The 18,787-nt window shown below is 40.7% G+C and overlaps 1 protein-coding gene across 2 annotated transcripts; it reads left to right on the top strand.

The window, feature by feature from the left end:
• Positions 1-84: 84 nt before the first annotated feature.
• Positions 85-18,236, top strand: LOC122650195. Of its 2 annotated transcripts, none has more exons than XM_043843523.1 (7): positions 85-551; positions 15,570-15,629; positions 15,826-16,074; positions 16,328-16,404; positions 17,707-17,783; positions 17,853-17,985; positions 18,068-18,236. In XM_043843523.1, the coding sequence occupies exons 1-7, from the start codon at positions 119-121 to the stop codon at positions 18,221-18,223; spliced, it is 1,185 nt and encodes a 394-aa protein (XP_043699458.1). In that variant the 5' UTR covers positions 85-118; the 3' UTR covers positions 18,224-18,236. The 2 variants fall into 2 exon arrangements, with proteins under 2 accessions (XP_043699458.1, XP_043699459.1); XM_043843524.1 differs by having other exon boundaries at positions 17,853-17,972.
• Positions 18,237-18,787: the final 551 nt, after the last annotated feature.

The following is an 18,787-nucleotide window of genomic DNA, read 5'->3' on the forward strand; positions in this document are numbered from 1 at the left end:
TGAGCTTTGGGAATTTGGGTTATCAATTTGCAGATTGAACACGCCTTAATGCTGGCTTTGCTCCTTCCAAATTGCCCAAATTGGTGCTGTCGAGAGTCGAGAGAGAGAGAGAGCAATCATGGCCCTCTGGTTTTCTTCCTTCTCTGCCACGAACTTGCGCTCTTCTATGTTCTCTTTCTACCAAACGTCACATTTTCCTCTCTACTCATTCGTAGACAAGAAAACGATTTTTAGGAGAAGCCGCAGGACTAGAGCTTTGAGAGAATGGCAAGAATATGAAGACGCAGTGAAGGAAAAGGACCTCGGCAGAGCTCTTAGATTCTTGAAATCTCTGGAGGGTCTCTCAATTCAATCCTCTGCTTCTCCTACGTCGGCGTCTATTCCTCCAATTCCTTCGTCGGGTGATGATTTAAAGTTGTTTCGGACGGAGCGGGACTGGGAAGTTTTGGATACGTGCCTGAATGCTGACGATATGAAGCTTGTGGGAAGTGCTTATGCGTTTCTCAAGGACAGAGGATTCTTGCCTAATTTCGGAAAATGCAGGAATATAGGTATATTTATTAATTTTTTTCAACTCCCCCACTTAGGATTCGGTGGTTACGTTCAGGTGCATTGGGTGTGAATTCGAGTGTTTATGGTGCTAGTGGTAGGACACGAATCCTTTGATTAAAAAAGAAAAAAAAATTGATCTTGGAAAGTTATGTTTTAAAAAGTAAACAACTCCACTCCACTCAACTGAACAATGAAATATCCCAACTAAATGTGGCTGCAACAATCCTGCTTGAACAATAGCCATGGCTTGTACAGAAGTCATGTCCTTATTAGTTCATCTGAATCCATGTTTGGCTTTTGCCTTGTCCCCTTACAACCTTCAATTTGCATGATATAACTACTTGCTGATTCATTTATTTTGTCTTGTCAGCATGGTTCGAAAACTCGTCTCGACCAGGTCACGAGATCTCGGCAAGGCGGTGCATTTTTTTTGTTTGTTTCAGAATGATGTTTCGGTGGGCAGTTGGCCATAGTTGGCTCCGAAACTTTAAGGGAAGCTTGTTTTAGGCTTAATAAACATATTTAAATCTTCAAACTAAAAAAAAAATGGTGTTTTGGATTTGCACCCTTGGTTGGCAGTGAAGGCCAAACCCTTAATGTAATATTACCTATTCTACACATTGTTTGAATGATATGAGACATAATTGGTAAGTAAAACAAGTAAATTATGCAATAATGGATGAAGACACATAATATTGAATAATTATTTAAAAAATAGTTACAAGACTTAAAGTTTCTACTACAAACCACAAGATATAGTGAAGTGCTCACAATGCATATAATATAGACGCCCAACCCAAGTACAATGAATAATACATAAGTCATAGACACTTATTATCTTAGTCTTCCACGTCTCAACTCCCAAGTCCCAACAATACGATACTATGAGTACTAAGGAGGTCGAGATTCTCAAAACATTCGAGATTTCTCCGAGATTCTTGAAATATTTGAAATTTCGGTGGAGTTTTTCGAAACTGTGCATATTTTTGTGTCTCGTATGTCATTTCGTCTCGAGAAGCTCGATATTCGAGATCTCGCTGAGTTTTTGAACTATGCATGCCACCTATTGGTGCAAGTCGTAAGTTTCCAAGAACGTGTTCATCTATAATTTGTCGAATCTAGCATTGCAACTCCTCCATCTCTTGGTCCTTAATTTCCCGCATTTCAACATGATACAATTTTGGTGGTCTTATACCTGTCTTTTTTGTCATCGAACATTTGTCGATCTTAGAACACTCTAGAATCTCCTCTCCACTTCATGCAGCTTGCTCCAATTTTGTTGGCACATCATTTATTATCAAACCAAGATAACAAACTAGACCATTTAGGTATCTCTTGATCATCAAGCTTAAAAAGAAAAGAAATTTTTAGGTGCATTGGGTAAGGGGACAGGAGCTTGATTCATTGAAAATATCAATTGAGGTTTTTTGTTGTTGTTCACATGACTAACTGTCATTTAAGTTGTAAATTTTGAAGTCCTTTGATAAGTTGTTACTTTTGTGATGCTTTGGTTATGTTCTTGTTGTCTTTGTTCATTTGTGTATGCTTTTTCTACATCCTCTCCCCCTCCCTTCCCCCCCCCCCCAAAAAAAAGAGTTTAACCTGGTTAGTTTCATTGCGTTAGTAATTCGGCTAAAGTTTTGATAAAAACGGATCTGTACAGCTTATTTTTTGCTTGCTTTCATCAAGTATATAGGACTTCAAGGGGTTTGTAATTTAAATTCATGGTTTTTTGGCTTCTTGTTTGAATTCCCCACCTCTCTTTCTTTTTGACTTGGGGATAATCTGGATGTAGGCAAGAAGCAAAGAGAATACAACAAACAACAACAACTAAGTCTTATCCCAACTAAATGGGGTTGGCTACATGAATCGTTGCCCTCCAATCAGCTCTATTTTAGGTCATACTTGATACAAGGCCTAAGCCATGCATGTCTTTCCTCACCACTTCTCCTAAGGTCATTTTAGGTTTGCCCTGGCTCTTTTAGTTCCTTCCATCTGAATCAAATCACTCCTCTGTACTAGAGCATGCAAAGGCCTCCATTAAACATGGCCATGCCACGTCAATCGACTTTCTCGTAGCTTATCATGTATCATAGTTACTCCTAAACCAGCTCTGATGTGATCATTCCTTACTTTATTTATCCTTCCTAGTTTTTCCGCTCATCCATATCAACATCCTCATCTCTGCGACACGGAGTTTAGCTATATGATGCTTCTTAACTGCCCAACATTCCACACCATACATCATAGCGGGTCGTATGACTGTCTTATAATTTTAAAGGAATACGCCAATCACACAACACTCGGATGCACCTCTCTATTTCATCCATCCTATTTTAATTCTCTGTGAAACATCATCCTCTATATCACCTTCTTTATTTATGATTGAGCCAAGATACCTAAAATAATCATTTTGCAGAATCTCCCTCTAGTCAATTTTCACCACCTCATTATAATGTAACCCAAGTTGCACATCATATACTCTGCCTTCGTTCTACTTATCTTAAAACCGTTTGATTCTAAGGTTGATCTCCATAACTCTAACTTGGTGTTAATCCCTGCATTTGTCTCATCCACCATAACAAATCATCAGCAAAAAGCATACACTAAGGTACCTCATCTTGAATATCTCTGGTTAAATCATCTGTGATAAGCGCAAACAAATAAGGGCTTAAAGCTGGTCCTTGATGTAACCCAATTGTAATTGAGAATTCACTACCTTGGCCCCCCACAGTTCTTTAATTATGTCCACATATTTACTTAAAACACTTCTCTTCTCTAGTACTTGCCATATTAACTCTCTAGGAAGAAGCAAAGAGAATACACTGCACATAATTCATTACCAAAGAAGAGAAGGAAAATACAAAAAAACAAGGCCCAACCATTACAAGGGAGAAAAGAGGCTAGGCCCTGAAGAAGAGAAGGGGAGACCTGAAGCATCAATGATCAATCTACTTCTAGGCATATTAGAGCACCTAATAGGGGCTATTGCAATCTTAGATCTGACACTAAAGAGGGTCAAGTCCCAAATCTGCTGAAAGGATATGGACTTAGAGGTCCATCTTCTAAGGTTGCACTCAACCCAAATGTGATAGATGGCGGCTGTAAAAGCAAACTTATTGACCGAGTATAGCAAGTGGTACCCCGAAAGATAATATCCACCCAGATCCATTCTCTCTCAAAGGGAAGTATCCTTCTTCTACTGGGCCAAAATTTGGCCAGAAGACCTTGCCAGACTGAGGAGGAGAAGGGGCAATAAAAAAAAAAATAGATGATCCACTTCTTCAGAAGCATTCCAACAAAGGCAGCACTGGGGGGAAACTAGAATCTGTCTGTGAATGAGGAAGACCTGAGCTAGGAGGTAGCTAGAAAACATCCTCCAGACAATCAAACTATGGTGGGGGATATGCTTCTTAAACCAGACCAGATGGTTCCGTGCTTTGATAGACCCCCGAGCTCGAATAAGGTGTTAGAGTTGTTAGTAGTTATGTAACAGGGGTAGTTTGGGAACTAGGCTTTGAATTAGTTGCCTTGTTTTGTATTTTATCTTGTTTGTCCTTTTTACCTTGTACCTCCCTAGGGAGGTGGTTGTAATAACTCTTTTAGTTCTTTTCAAGTAATATAGAGTGTGGAGAAATCTCTCCAACACACAAGATTCATAACCGAAACATCTCTCTCTACTCTCTTCTTGCTCTCCTTCTCATCTCCCTCTTCTTCAACTTCTCCTCCTTCTCTCACTTACATCTCTAACCTAAAATCCAACTTCGTATCAGAGCTACAGGTTTGAGAGTCGTATCAGTCCTCTTGCCCTATTCTTTTCTTCTCCTTGAAATCCTAAGACACAAGGAACTTCAAGGAAGAGGCATCTATGTGAACAACCTACTGTAGATAGATGAAATAGGTTCTTTTCAACCTGTTTGAGTGTTTAAAGATGATCCTTGAGCTGGATTGAAGCCCATTGAAGTGTTTGCAGTCCACCAAGCTTTTTCTAGGTTTTCCGCCATCTCAAGGTTGCAAATCTTGTATTTTCTTCTCTCGGCATGGGTTTGGAGCTTGGAATGGCTCATTAGGATCGTACAAGGGCGTTCTTCAAGCCCCATGTGTATCTCCTAGTCAAGGGTTCTCTTGCTGGAGCTTTGCTCATTTTCGTGGGTTTCTTTTCCCCGCCTGTATCGATCTGACTGCTACTTTCTTCTTTTCTTGCATTTGGAGTATCATGGACTCCTCCCTTGGTTGAGAAGTGTGTATGCATACCTTGTTAAAGGTCTTATAACTTGTATGAGTGGGTGTTTCTATTTTAAAAGTGTTGGGTGAAGTTCTGTTCAGTTTTTTCCTCTGTTTTTTGCTGCTGGAATTTATCTCTTGAGATTGGAATCTTCATTTGGGTTGAGTGTGTGCTCCCCACTTTGTTTGGAGTTACTTGTGCATGGTTAAGTGCCTCTTTTATCCCCACAACATGCCTGATTCTGATGTCTCTGGGCTTGGCACGGCTGAATCACAACCTACTCCAGTTGCTTCACAGTTTGTCTTTGAGAACTCACACCCACAGATCTCCATTGTGAAATTAGACAACACCAATTATTTGGATTGGTCCCACTCAGTGAAGCTTTCCCTTCGGAGCAAAGGGAAACTTGGGTATATTATTGGAACTATTACTGCTCCAGCTCTTGGTTCCCCTACTTATGAGAAATGGGAGACCGAAAATTCCACAGTCATGACATGGCTTATCTTCTCCATGAAGCCCGAGATTGGGCGGAGATTTATGAGAAAGGAAACTGCCAAGGCTATTTGGGACAGTGTCGCCCAGACATTTGATAGGGTGGGTGACTCCGCCAAAGTTTATCACCTTCACCAAAAAATTAATGCAATGAAGCAGGGCGACAAGACTATTTCTGAGTACTACAATGCCTATATTAGCCTGTTGGAGGAGTATGATCATTAGAGGGATCTCCAATTGACCAACCCAGTGGATGAGGCCAAGGTGTATCGTGCTATTGAAAAGGAGGGTGTCTTCACTCTTCTTGGTGGGCTGAATCCTGAGTATAAACCCATTAGGCTCCAGATTTTGGGCAGGTCTCCTCTTCCATCTCTTGATGAGGTTTGCAGCTATTTGCAGAGTGAGGAGACTCAGCGTGTAGCTATGGCACCTGCTCCAGCATCATCCCTTGAGAGATCAGCTCTCAATTCTTCCTCTTTCCGGGACACCCGTAGTGGTGGAAGAGGCCAGGGGCTTACTTATGGGGAGGATAGAGTAGTGGAGACAGGTGGTACTAGTGGTGGTGGCAGAGACAGATTTAAATGTGACCATTGTGGGAGATCTGGGCACACCAAGGATAGATGTTGGACTCTTCATGGCCGTCCTCCTGGTACACACGGTGGGGCTCGTAGTGGTCGTCGAGGGGGAGCTCGAGGTGCTCACTCTGTTATGACAAAGACAGATGCTACACAGGATGACTCTACTTTGGCCGATGTAGTGTTCCGTAGGGTTATGTCACAGTTGAGCACACCTTCTATACCCACAACAGCTAGCTCTTCTTCATCCTCCGCTTTGTAGGTCTCCACCTCAGCCTCTACTGCAGCCCAGTCTTGGGTCATTGACTCTGGTGCCATCGACCACATGACTGGTACGTCCCATTATTATGATTCCTATACCATTTGCTCCTGTAAGGATAAGGTTCGGGTAGCCGATGGCTCCCTTTCCTCCATTTCTGGTAAGGGCAGTATCCCTGTTACATCATCTATTTCTCTTACATTTGTTCTTCATGTACCTAATCTTACCCTTAATCTTCTCTCTGTGAGTCATTTGACAAAATCTTTAAACTGCTGTGTCACTTTTTTTCCTTCTCATTGTCTTTTTCAGGATTTGGTGACGAAGAGGATTATTGGTAGTGGACGTGAGGAGCAAGGCCTTTATCTTTTTTAGCCTTTTTTTCCCACAGCTCAGTCCTATGTGTGTGGACGTAATGATAGTAGTTCTGTGGAGTCTATTATGTTATGGCATCGCCGTCTTGGCCATCCATCTTTTGTTGTAATGAGGAAACAATTGCCTCACTTATTTTCTTTTGTTGCTTCTTCTCATATTTTTCAATGTGAACCATGTATGTTTGCCAAACATTGTCGTTCCTCTTATCCATATCATGGTAATAGAACTACTGCTCCTTTTCATATTGTGCACACTGATGTTTGGGGACCTTCCCCTACTACCTCTTTATTTGGCTATCGTTACTTTGTGTCCTTTGTTGATGATTTCTCTCGTGCCACTTGGACTGTTCTTATGAAGCATAAAAGTGACGTTTGTGATGCATTTAAAACTTTTTATCAGATGATTCTGACTCAGTTTGACACTCGGATCAAAATTGTTCGATCCGACAAAGGGGGGGAATACATGTTTGGTGGTCTCCAAACCTTCTTTACTGATAATAGCATTCTCCATCAGCTAGCGTGTGTTGACACCCCCCAACAAAATGGGGTTGCTGAGAGGAAGAATCGTCATTTATTGGAGGTCACCCGTAGTCTCCTATTTGGCATGCATGTCCCCAAGACTTTTTGGTCTGCTGCTCTGCTCACTGCCTCTTTCCTCATCAACCGCATGCCTACCAGACTTCTTGATTTCAAATCTCCCTTGGACATCTTATCCCCCAAGGCTTCTGCTCTCTCTCTTCCTCCTAAAGTCTTTGGGTGTGTTTGTTATGTGCATGTAAACAAATCTGCCCGTACTAAACTTGATCCCAAGGCTCTCAAGTGTCTCTTCCTTGGGTACTCTTCTACTACCAAGGGTTACAAATGTTATCAACCTTCTTCTCGTCGGTGTCTTATTTCCAAGGATGTCACCTTCCTTGAATCTGTCCCTTTCTTTGCCCCTTCTCAGCATCCTCTTCAGGGGAAGAATTGTGAAAGTGAACAGGCTGCTGATTTCCTTCATCCTCTACCCATCTCTCCCTTTACACTTGACATTGGAAAGCACAGGGCTGCGGATGTGAATGTGAATACAGATTTAGTGGTTGATAGTGATACTGATAAGGAGAAGGATTACCATATTACCTTCAAGAGAGGTGAAGGCGTGCATAATGAGAGAAAGAAGACCTACCAAGAGTACTCTTTGGATCCAGATCGACATTCTGAGACCCATCCTTCTCAATCAGGTGACATCCCTTCTTCTCTATGTGATTTAGACCTTCCTATTGCTGTTAGAAAAGGGAAAAGAGCTTGTACTAATCCGATAACCCAGTTTGTTTCCTATGATGCTCTTTCTCCTACAAGTATTGCCTTTACTATTGCTCTCTCTACAGCCTCTATTCCCAGGAATGTCAATGATGCTATGCTTGACCCAAAGTGGAGACAAGCTATGTCTGAGGAGATGATGGCTCTTGAGAAGAAAGATACTTGGCAATTGGTGGATCTTCCTAAGGGACGTGTCCCAATTGGATGCAGATGGGTCTATACAATCAAGTACAAGTCTGATGGTACTGTGGAGAGATACAAGGCAAGATTGGTTGCCAAGGGGTACACTTAAGTCTATGGGGTTGACTATCAGGAGACGTTTGCCCCTGTGGCTAAGCATAACTCTATAAGAGTTCTTTTATCACTGGCTGCCAATAAAGATTGGCCATTATATCAGTTAGATGTGAAGAATGCCTTTCTCCATGGTGACTTAGAAGAGGAAGTGTACATGCAGCCCCCACCAGGCTTCAAAATGCCTTCAGCTGAAGGGAAAGTGTGTCTCCTCAAGAAGGCACTATATGGTCTCAAACAGTCACCAAAGGCATGGTTTGAACGCTTCCGACAGGCCATTCTAAAGAATGGATATTCCCAAAGCCAAGCTGATCACACACTCTTTACCAAGCGGGGCAATGGTACCATCACTGCTCTCATTGTCTGTGTGGATGATATTGTGGTCACAGGAGATGATATAGCTGAGATTGGTACACTGAAAAGCTACTTAGCACAACAGTTTGAGATCAAAGACCTGGGTCCCTTGAAGTACTTCCTAGGAATTGAAGTATCAAGGACTAAGAAAGGAATCAACATATGTCGACGGAAGTTTGTTCTTGATTTGTTGACAGAGACAGAGATGTTGGGTTGCAAACCAGCAAGTTCTCCTATTGAGCAAAATCACAAACTAGGGGAAGATTGTGGTCCTTCTCTGGTTGATGCGGGAAAGTACCAAAGACTTGTTGGGAAGCTTATCTATCTCCCTATGACACGCCTAGATATCTCATATAGTAGGAGTGGTGAGCCAATTTATGCATGCTCCCAAAAGTGGCCACTTGGATGCCGTATATCGCATTCTTAGGTATTTGAAGTTTTCTCCAGGGAAAGGACTGTTGTATGCCAGACACAATCATTTGAGAGTGGAAGGATTCACTGATGCAGATTGGGCTGGCTCTATTACAAACAGGAGATCTACCTCCGGCTATTATACCTTTGTGGGAGGTAATTTGGTTACATGGAGGAGCAAAAAACAGCATGTTGTAGCCAGATCCAATGCAGAGGCAGAATTTAGAGCTATGGCGCATGGAGTGTGTGAACTTATATGGTTGAAAAGACTGGTTCAGGAACTGGGATTTGACACTGAAGGCCCTATGAGACTCTATTGTGACAACAAGGCTGCCATCAGTATTGCTCACTGTTGATTGAATCGTGGGTCATGGAGAGGGAATGAAATAATAGAATGGCTTGTATTAATGATAGAAAGGCCCTTTTATTTATAATAGAGGGGAAGTTACAAATAATAGAAGCTAGGCAATGTGGGACTAAAACCCACATAGCCGACATAAGCTAATAACACTTAATAACATAAAAATACCCCCAAAAGGACCAGAATACCCCCACGGTATTTTGGAGTACATATATTCTAACACTCCCCCTCACGCTGGATTATACAAATATGAAAGAAGGAAGATCCAGCGTGGACTAAAGAAAAAAAACTCTCTACTAAAGAAAAAAAACTCTCTCCATAACAATGCTAACACTCCCCCTCAAGTTGGCGCATACAAGGTACTAATGCCCAATTTGAATAAAATGGGAAAAATAAGTTGTAGTAGAATCCAGCTCCAAAATGAATGCAGCTCCCAAATAGACCTTCAAGAACTTGAAAAAATAGACCTTCAAACTTGGACAGACTTGATCAGCAAAAAGGCATCTCTCACCAATCTTTGTCCAATAATGAATCTCTGAATTATAATCTTGAAGATAAGTAACTAGGGTAGCCGGCAAATGAGTCAAGCAGCAGTAAAGATCAAGCAGCGGAAAAAACAACCAAACTGTAGGATCTCATATGGGCAGGCAATAACCAAACATCTTCAAAACTTTAAGGCCAACCTCCCCCTTATGGCAAACTTTAACCTAATAACAAAGTAGATACCCATTAGCAATGGTAAAACCTCTGACCTTCTATGTTTTGCACCAAGTGTCCCTGCATGTTCTGCTCTCTGCAATGGTTGCAGGTATACTGTATATAATCCCCCCCTCACGTGTAGTGCACGTGGACATAAGAGAGATGATTTTAGAGATAGGGCAGAACATAACATTCCAGAATTTTTAAATGGCTGCCAAGTGTAATGGTAAAAAGAAGAAATGGTAAAGAAGAGAATACCATTAACTTCCAAGGTGGTTATGGGGAATGCCAAAGGTATGTTTTGGGAGGTGGTGAAGGAAAAAAAGCAATGGGATAATGAAGGAGGAGTAAATAATGCAACATATAAAGTTCCAACCATCTTCCATCGATCAAATAAACACTTTTGATGGAAACTCCTGCAGGGCAGAAACTCCTAACTCCAATATTCAGATCGGATAAGGATACAGATCTGATGTGATGAAAGGAAAGGCTCCATTTTGCAAGGCTTGATCAATCTTCAAACAAGGAGGAACAATTGTGCAAAAAACTCCAAGGTATAAACTCCCACATGCTAAACAGTACTAACGAAGACATCTGGACAGCAATGGATTGAAGAAGCTTCAACAAAAAATTGGATCGGATCTGAATTAGGGAAAAATGCTAGGATAAGCTCCAAAGTGTGCCAGATATGAACCAGAAAAACTCTACATAACTGAATAGGTTCGTAGGTGCAACCAATAATCGTGGAACACACTGTAGTAATCCCAAATAAGCTGATCTCCAGGGTAGCAGATTTGAGTCTTCCATAACGAAAGAAATTCAATCTCCAATAATAGGAAACTCAGTCATAATCATAGGGCAGTAGTATTCCACATGAAGGCAGCAGTAACACATTAACCAGTCATGCTTACAGAAGCCAATCAAGAACACCAGCCAGGTAGGTAGTGAAGTTCAAAATAACCAGCAAATATAAGATAAATAACCAGACAAATCCATAGGTAGTTGAAGCAGCCAGCCATATAGGAACAAGAAAAAACAGGTTGATAATTAGAGAAACTAAGCCAACAAAATGAACTGTAATTTTTGCAAAAAAACCTGATGAATGATGCTGAAATATGGGCTGAATACTCCTTTGATGGTTATAAAACTCTCCTAAAAAAATCAGCAAGAGTGGATTGCCCTAACCCTTAGATCGATAATAGCCAGGGTTTTGTAAAAAACCCTGAAAGTGAATATGGATTGTAGGGAAGGGGGCTTCAACAAAGTGAGGATGACTTGGCCAAGGTGATTGCTTATGGTAATAGATGCTGACCACAACTGCTGAAAGGATCTCCAGTTCGAATGACCAATCTCCTTGGTAATTGAGACTTAATCTTCATGTGGGAGAAATACCAAAAAATCGCAGAAATGGAGGGCAGCAGCTATCTTGTGCAGTAGACCTTCTTCAAGCCATAAATAGTTGAAGCAGAATGTCCTTCTTGATGGTAGAAACACCAACAAAAAACTCCAATAGCAGCAAACAACCCTAACCCTAAAATCGATATGGGTCAGGGTTTTGAAAAAAACCCTGAAAAGAAGGATCGATTGGGGTTAGGGGTCTTCAAACACTTGGAAAGAGGCAAAAAATTGAGGTCGAGTGGTCTCTGTAGGTGGAGTAATCATCCCTCAAAAAGGCAGCAAGAACTCAAACCTGTAACCCTAATGTTGATTTGAGTTAGGGTTTTAACAGGGAACCATAAAAGGCAGGATGAGAAGATTTTGCTGTAGGGACAGATCCAGCCATCAGATTGTGTTCATACTGAGGTCGATTAAGGCTTGTATTAGTTGGGAATTATCCCTGAAAAATTAGCTGCATCTGACAAGGGAAGACCCAAAAATCGATTGGAGTCAAGGTTTTGAAAAACCCTAACAAGGTGAGATCGATTTTGGGGATTGAGGCTGGAAAACTTAATAACAGATGGAGAGAAAGACAAAAGGGAAGTTAGGTTTTGGAATAGGGCAGAATAAGGCTGGAAAAGGCTGCATAGGGTGCTCCAAAAATTAGAGGATCAGTTTTCATAGAGATCTGATCTCAAAGAAGGGAAACTCCAAATCGCAGAGAAGGATCCAACCGAATTTTAATGGAAAAATTCGAAGAGAATGAAGGAGGGCAGCAACTAAATCATTGGATATTTTATTTTCCTCATTAGTGCTGCCCCCGTACATGGATAAGAAGAAGAAAACCAGTAGGAGGAGAAAACCGAGAAAAGGGAGAAGAAGAGAGAGATTGATTGGAGGAGAAGAAGGGAGAAATAGGGTTTTTTTCCTCTCTAACCTAGATCAAACCTGGCTCTGATACCATGTTGGTTGAATCGTGGGTCATGGAGAGGGAATGAAATAATAGAATGGCTTGTATTAATGATAGAAAGGCCCCTCTATTATAAATAGAGGGGAAGTTACAAATAATAGAAGCTAGGCGATGTGGGACTAAAACCCACATAGCCGACATAAGCTAATAACACTTAATAACATAAAAATACCCCCAAAAGGACCAGAATACCCCCACATTATTCTGGAGTACATATATTCTAACACTCAACCCTGTTCAGCATGGCAGGACTAAGCATATTGAGGTTGATAGACACTTCATCAAAGAGAAGATAGACTCTGGCTGCATTTGTACTCCTTTTGTGAAGACCGGTGATCAGTTAGCAGACATCCTCACCAAGGCCCTTGCCTCTCCTCAGTTCAATTCTCTTCTAAGCAAGCTAGGAATGCATGACATATATTCTCCAGCTTGAGGGGGAGTGTTAGAGTTGTTAGTAGTTATGTAACAGGGGTAGTTTGGGAACTAGGCTTTGAACTAGTTGCCTTGTTTTGTATTTTATCTTTTTTGTCCTTTTTACCTTGTACCTCCCTAGGGAGGTGGTTGTAATAACTCTTTTAGTTCTTTTCAAGTAATATAGAGTGTGGAGAAGTCTCTCCAACACACAAGATTCATAACCGAAACATCTCTCTCTACTCTCTTCTTGCTCTCCTTCTCATCTCCCTCTTCTTCAACTTCTCCTCCTTCTCTCACTTACATCTCTAACCTAAAATCCAACTTAAGGTCCCAAGCCCACTTGGCACTGAAGAGACCCGACGGAGAGACGACTACATGACTATCACCCCTACCTCAGGTCTTCAAGGAATACTCGGCAGAGCATTCCATATGGCAGACAAAGAGGAAGAGGGGACAGGAGGCCAATCATTATGCTGAATAACATTTGAGATCATATCCAATATGTCAAACCCTGTATTATAGATGACTCTAGCACCTACCGAATGAAGGAGAACTCCATGGGGGTGCCAATTGTCAAGCCAAAATCTTATAGAGGAACCATCATCATACATAGATCTGATAGCCCCTAAAGCAAGAGGTCTGAGTTTCAGGATCTTTCTCCAGACCCAGGAGGCATCAGAGATAGTAGGGGCAGTCCAAATAGTGTCAGCACAGAGGCGGGAGTAGACCCAATTGACCCAAATACTCTTCCTTTTAGCCGCTAGCTACCAAATCAATTTGAGAATTCCGACATAGTTAACATCTTTAATTCTTCTCAAACTAAGACCTCCTCCTTCTCTGAGGAGGCAAACAACAGCCCAACTAACAGGGTGAAGCAATCTAGTAAGCATCACAACCTTTCTAGAGAAAAGCGTACATGAGGGATTCCATCTTTAAAATAATGGACTGAGGCAACCCAAAAATACTGGACCAATAGATATAAGATGACTGGAGAACAGAATTGATCAACTCTAAGCAGACGACATAAGATAGGAGCTTTCCCTTCCAGATCTGAAGTCTCCTGTGCAAGAGGTCCAGCATAGGGGAGCAGTGGTGAGCAATCAGCCTGGAGGGGATCAAAGGCAAAGCCAAATACTTGACCGGGAGGCAACCTAAGGAAAACCCCATCAGCTCCCTCAGAGAGGACTTGAGATTATCAGAGACCCCGAGCAGGAACAGAAGGGATTTGAAGTGGCTAATGTGAAGGCTGGACATACAAATTACTCATATTTATGTGCTTGCACGTGAGTAATTGTCGTATATACATTTCTGTTGTAGCATAAGTATAGTAGTTGCAGCAGCAGCAATAGTTGTGCACATATCATGATGGTGTCAACTTCTATGTCCCAATTGTTAGACATGGAAGTGGCTCCCAGTTTGAATGTCTGGGTAGCATCAATTTGAAGGATGTACTGTTGTACAACAAGAAGGAAGATGCTAAGCAGCAGGACGGACTGCCCATCCACCCCCACCCCTACAAATTCAAGAAAGCCTCTTAGTATGTCATCCTAATTTAATACATTCAAATGTATCTATGAGAAGAATATAACACCCCCCAACTACTTTCATCTTCTAATACACAAGTGCACGTCCCTGCTTTGCTGCTTGGATCATCTCTCTTCAGATGTGCTTAAAGTGGAAAACAGAACATCAACGGAAGATGGCAAAGCCCATGAGTGGATGATGACATAGATAGATTGGAACCAGCAGTCAAAGCAGTTAAAAAAAAACTAAAATATAAATTCAGAAATTATGATTTTTGTTCTTTGAATGAAAAATCCATGCTTTGGTTTGCTATTTGTTTGATTAATGAGATAGGACACCAAGATTTATCATTTGGCATTAGTTTGTTCATATTATTGGAGTAATACAATATTTCTGGTCTCCTGATTTTCTGTTTCTCCTTTACTATCATTTCCTATTAGAGATATTTTATTTGTGTTAAGAAATATAGTACAATGTACTGTCACAGGAGCATGCTTGTAATTATAGTTATAGTCATGTGTAATGAGTCAGGGGATTTACTTGTAATTACAGTAGTTTCAGTATCTTTTAATAGATGGCTATGAGGTCATGTAGGATATTTTTTTCATCCTATCAATCATTTTCTTCTCTTTTCTTTTCTTCTTCTTTCATCTACTCCCGTGGATCTTCTTTTCTTGGACCTGTTCACTGTTTAATGTTAAACATTGTCTCTGAGCTCCTCATTCAATTTACAAATGTAATGACATACTAATTTACCATTCTAGCTGTCAACAATCAATCCAATTCTTCCTTCTGTGGTCAGACAGAAGGTATTGGAACATAGCCATTTGGTTTTATGGAATAAATGCTTCTTCCTAATTTTCCATCGGACCCACTGTTTAGCAGCTAATTTTTTTTGTTATAGTTATGATGATTTTTATTTTTATTATAAATAAACTAACGTCTTGTACTTTCTAAAGTAGACACAAATAGTTTTGCTGTTGTAGACAGAGACTTTAACTGAATGATATTCTCTACTTTGCTGGAATTTTCTATGGTTTTTTGGTGGGTAAACTGGACCCTATCATGTTACCTCATTATTGCACTGCAATAAATTCTGTAGCCATGTACCATCCCGGAGCTTATAGAGTTTTAGGTAACAATGAATTTTGTCCCAAGCAATAATTTTTTGAAACCCCCTTCTTTTTTTGGGTGAATTTTGTCCCAAGCAATAGTTTTTTGTTACCACTTTGAGTTGGTGCTTCTGTCAATTAATGCAGATTTATTTTATATACTTGGTTATTCTCTCACAAACATGAGATATTTTGTACTTTTGTCAGATAGCTTGCCTTTCTCATGATTTTTCCTTCATACTCCCCTTAAGTGCCATTCTCAAAATTTTTCCTTATTTTGCAGTTCTGGAGGGTCCAAGAGATGTTACACCAACAGTTTTGAGGTCTTCAACTGGTTTGGAAGGTGAATATTTCTGGAGTACTTCAGAACAATGGAATAGTTGTTTTTCCTAGAGCATCAGCCATAATGCTGCTCCTAATCTTCATTCCTGTGAATATGTTAGTTTCATATTAAATAATGTCTATATTTCATATATATTATAGATTTTCCTGATATGTATCAGCAATACCACTTGAGTCTATCATGTGCTCTCCTGCAGTGTCTAAGCTTTCTCCAAAAAAGTGGGGTCTTTCTGGAAGCTCTAGTGCTGCTTTAGTTGCTTTTCTTGGTGGTGTATCCTTTCTGCTCTCTCAAGGAGTAGATATAAGGCCTAACCTTGCAGCCGTATTAGTGCTAGCCATGCTAGATGCTGTTTTCCTTGGAGGATGCTGTTTTGCTCAAATCTCCAGTTATTGGCCTCCATATAGGCGTCGGATTCTTGTTCACGAAGCAGGGCACCTTCTCACTGGTAACTCCTGTTCCCATTCTGAAGCAGTCTTTTATTGATGGAATTAAAGACTTGAGACTATAAAGCTATTTGCCTATTTTAATACATTGTTACTCTTGGTTTCCTTTTTTACTGATGAGATATTTTTTCTGCAATTGCATTTCTTATTGGACCACATGAAGATGTTTTGTGACTTTAGACTTGATGCATAACGATTTATTCATAAGGTCCCCCACTAACAAACATTGCATTTTCTTCTTACATGAATTTGTAGCATACCTGATGGGCTGCCCAATTCGTGGGGTGATTTTAGACCCAATTGTTGCAATGCAGATGGGAATCCAAGGGCAGGTACTTACAATCTTCCATGTGCTTTATATTGGTTGATGTTTTTGTTTTCTGTTTGTTATTCTTTTCTTACGTATCATAATTTTAAGGAATAATGTATTATATGCTCAGTTATGTTTGCAATGCTCTTGGAGGAAAGAGAAAGATTTCCCCTATATGGGATTGGAGGTGTACCCTAGTCTGCAATGAGTTCCACTAGCTGAAGCCCTGACAGGAGGCAGGGGCTCCACTATTCTTTAAAAGGTCGATCTGGTGGTTCAGAAGATCCGCAGAACCTGGAAATGAAAGGAAGTGGAGGGCAATTGCCAAAGCTAAGACCTAGAAGAGGGAAAAAGAAAAGAAAAACTTTGATAAGCAAAGAAGTATGTGAGGATGCAACAATTCCCTAGGTTCTCTTCAAGTCCAATGGTTGGCTCATTGTTTAAGTCCTATATCTGCAGAAAACTGGCTAGAAAAGACGAGCTCCACCCCCCCCCCCCCGCGGGAAAAAAAAACACCTCCAGGTTCGAATCTGATAGCAATCAATTCATACAAAATATTCCAAAAGTTAGGACCACCTCTAGCAGACCCCTCCCACAACCCTGCAAAAGCAAAACTCATACCCTGTCTCGGTGATTCTTTATTTCCTTTTTGCTTTTTATGTATTTTATTTCGTGTATGACATTATCATCCATTAACACTGCACTATACCATTTAGCTCCCTGATGTAGCTTTACAACCGTGTTGACCTGGCCTCTTCGGCCAAGAAGCCTGACCACTGTTTGGTTGAGTTCTTACAATACTAGATTGGCATGTAAGCAAGTAGTCAACTATTAGTAAGGGAAACATAAATTTCTGCTTCTGACTAAGTTCTCTCTCTCAAACTCCATGGGCCTCTTGACCTAGCATCATGCTTTGTCCAGACAAAATAGCTGGAAAAAAATTTGGAAAAATTATAACACTTTTTTTTTCCCAGTTATATCATTGGAACATAGGCTCAGGCTAGTTCCAAGTCTCGAAGATCTGATAAAGCGGGCAGTTCACTTATCTCCTTGATCAAGAAGTCCCAACTAATTGGTATGGTCAAAGTTTTGGCTGCTACATTGTACCATGCTTCAAAGTAGCAACTTTAGTTATTGCTTGGTATTTTGTCGACATTAAAATTTTATCTTCACTTGTATGGCTTCCTGTGACAATTGTTGTTGCTCTGTAAAATGATTTTGTCTTGTTTGTTGACTGTCTTACCGCCTTACAATTTATCTGGGCTTCCCCATTTCCCATTATGTTGGGCCTTGGTGCATGCTTAGTTTAATAACTTTCCTGCAGGCAGGAACTCAATTTTGGGATGAGAAATTGGAAAAAGAGCTTGGAGAAGGCCGGCTTAGCACTGCTGCCTTTGACAGGTTTGAGTTAAAACAAGTAAATTCCCTTGCACATTATCAAGTATTAATGCCTGAAGAATGAAATCCCAGGTACTGCATGGTTCTTTTTGCTGGAATTGCAGCTGAAGCTCTTATATATGGAGAGGCTGAAGGTGGAGAAAATGATGAGAATCTGTTTAGAAGTATCTGTATTCTTCTGGAACCCCCATTGTCTATTGCACAGGTCTGTTTGTTGTCAACTTTTGGTAGATTTCTAAGAACTTAATAGCGGTTAGTAAACTTTGGTCTAGTCTTCATTTATGTAGATGTCAAATCGAGCAAGGTGGTCCATTCTACAGTCATATAACCTTCTCAAGTGGCATAGACATGTTCATCGTGCTGCTGTTAAGGCCCTAGAAAGGGGCTGCACTCTTAGTGGAGTTATCAGAAGTATCGAGGAAGCGATGCTAATTAATAGATGAACTGGTCAAAGCAGTGCAAAGATATCGAAGTTTCCTCGTTTCTGACAGTAGTAAGGTAAGGACTGTAGGTTATTACATGATATATTCTGCAAAGATTTGCATTGGCTTACAAACTTCCTGATCTCTAAATAGCATTGGCAGGACAAGCTTGCATGGCAACTGGCTCACATAAACTGCCTGAACTTCTGTTAGATATATTTTCCCAATGGTGTTCTTTATGCTTAACACAGGCCAAGGAATCAAAGGTTACCATTTGGTCTAGCATAGATGGAAGTTAAAGACATCATGTAGAAGACCTTATTCCTGGCAAACATAGATAAGAAGCAGATGTCACCATTCTAGGGATTCCCGAGTGGAAAAATCAAAGACCTTGGACGTGGACATTGTTGAAGCCGTATCCTAATCTGAACTGCCAGATGCAGTCCCTTGAGAAGCAGAGTACCCCCAACACGCTTGGAAGGAGTGAAACAATAAACTGATGTGTACTTTGTAAATTAGCCATAGAGTGAGAATTTTAGAATTAGAATACATTTGATGGAGCAAAATCATTGACATATGTACTTC

This window comes from Telopea speciosissima, chromosome 2 (genome assembly GCF_018873765.1).
Source record: "Telopea speciosissima isolate NSW1024214 ecotype Mountain lineage chromosome 2, Tspe_v1, whole genome shotgun sequence".
Taxonomy (NCBI): domain Eukaryota; kingdom Viridiplantae; phylum Streptophyta; class Magnoliopsida; order Proteales; family Proteaceae; genus Telopea; species Telopea speciosissima.

Coding starts and splice junctions, on each gene's coding strand:
- LOC122650195 (XM_043843523.1), top strand. CDS start 119: ATGGCCCTCTGGTTTTCTTCCTTCTCTGCCACGAACTTGCGCTCTTCT. Junction 15,630..15,825: donor GTCTTCAACTGGTTTGGAAG/GTGAATATTTCT, acceptor GCTCTCCTGCAG/TGTCTAAGCTTTCTCCAAAA. Junction 16,075..16,327: donor AGCAGGGCACCTTCTCACTG/GTAACTCCTGTT, acceptor ATGAATTTGTAG/CATACCTGATGGGCTGCCCA.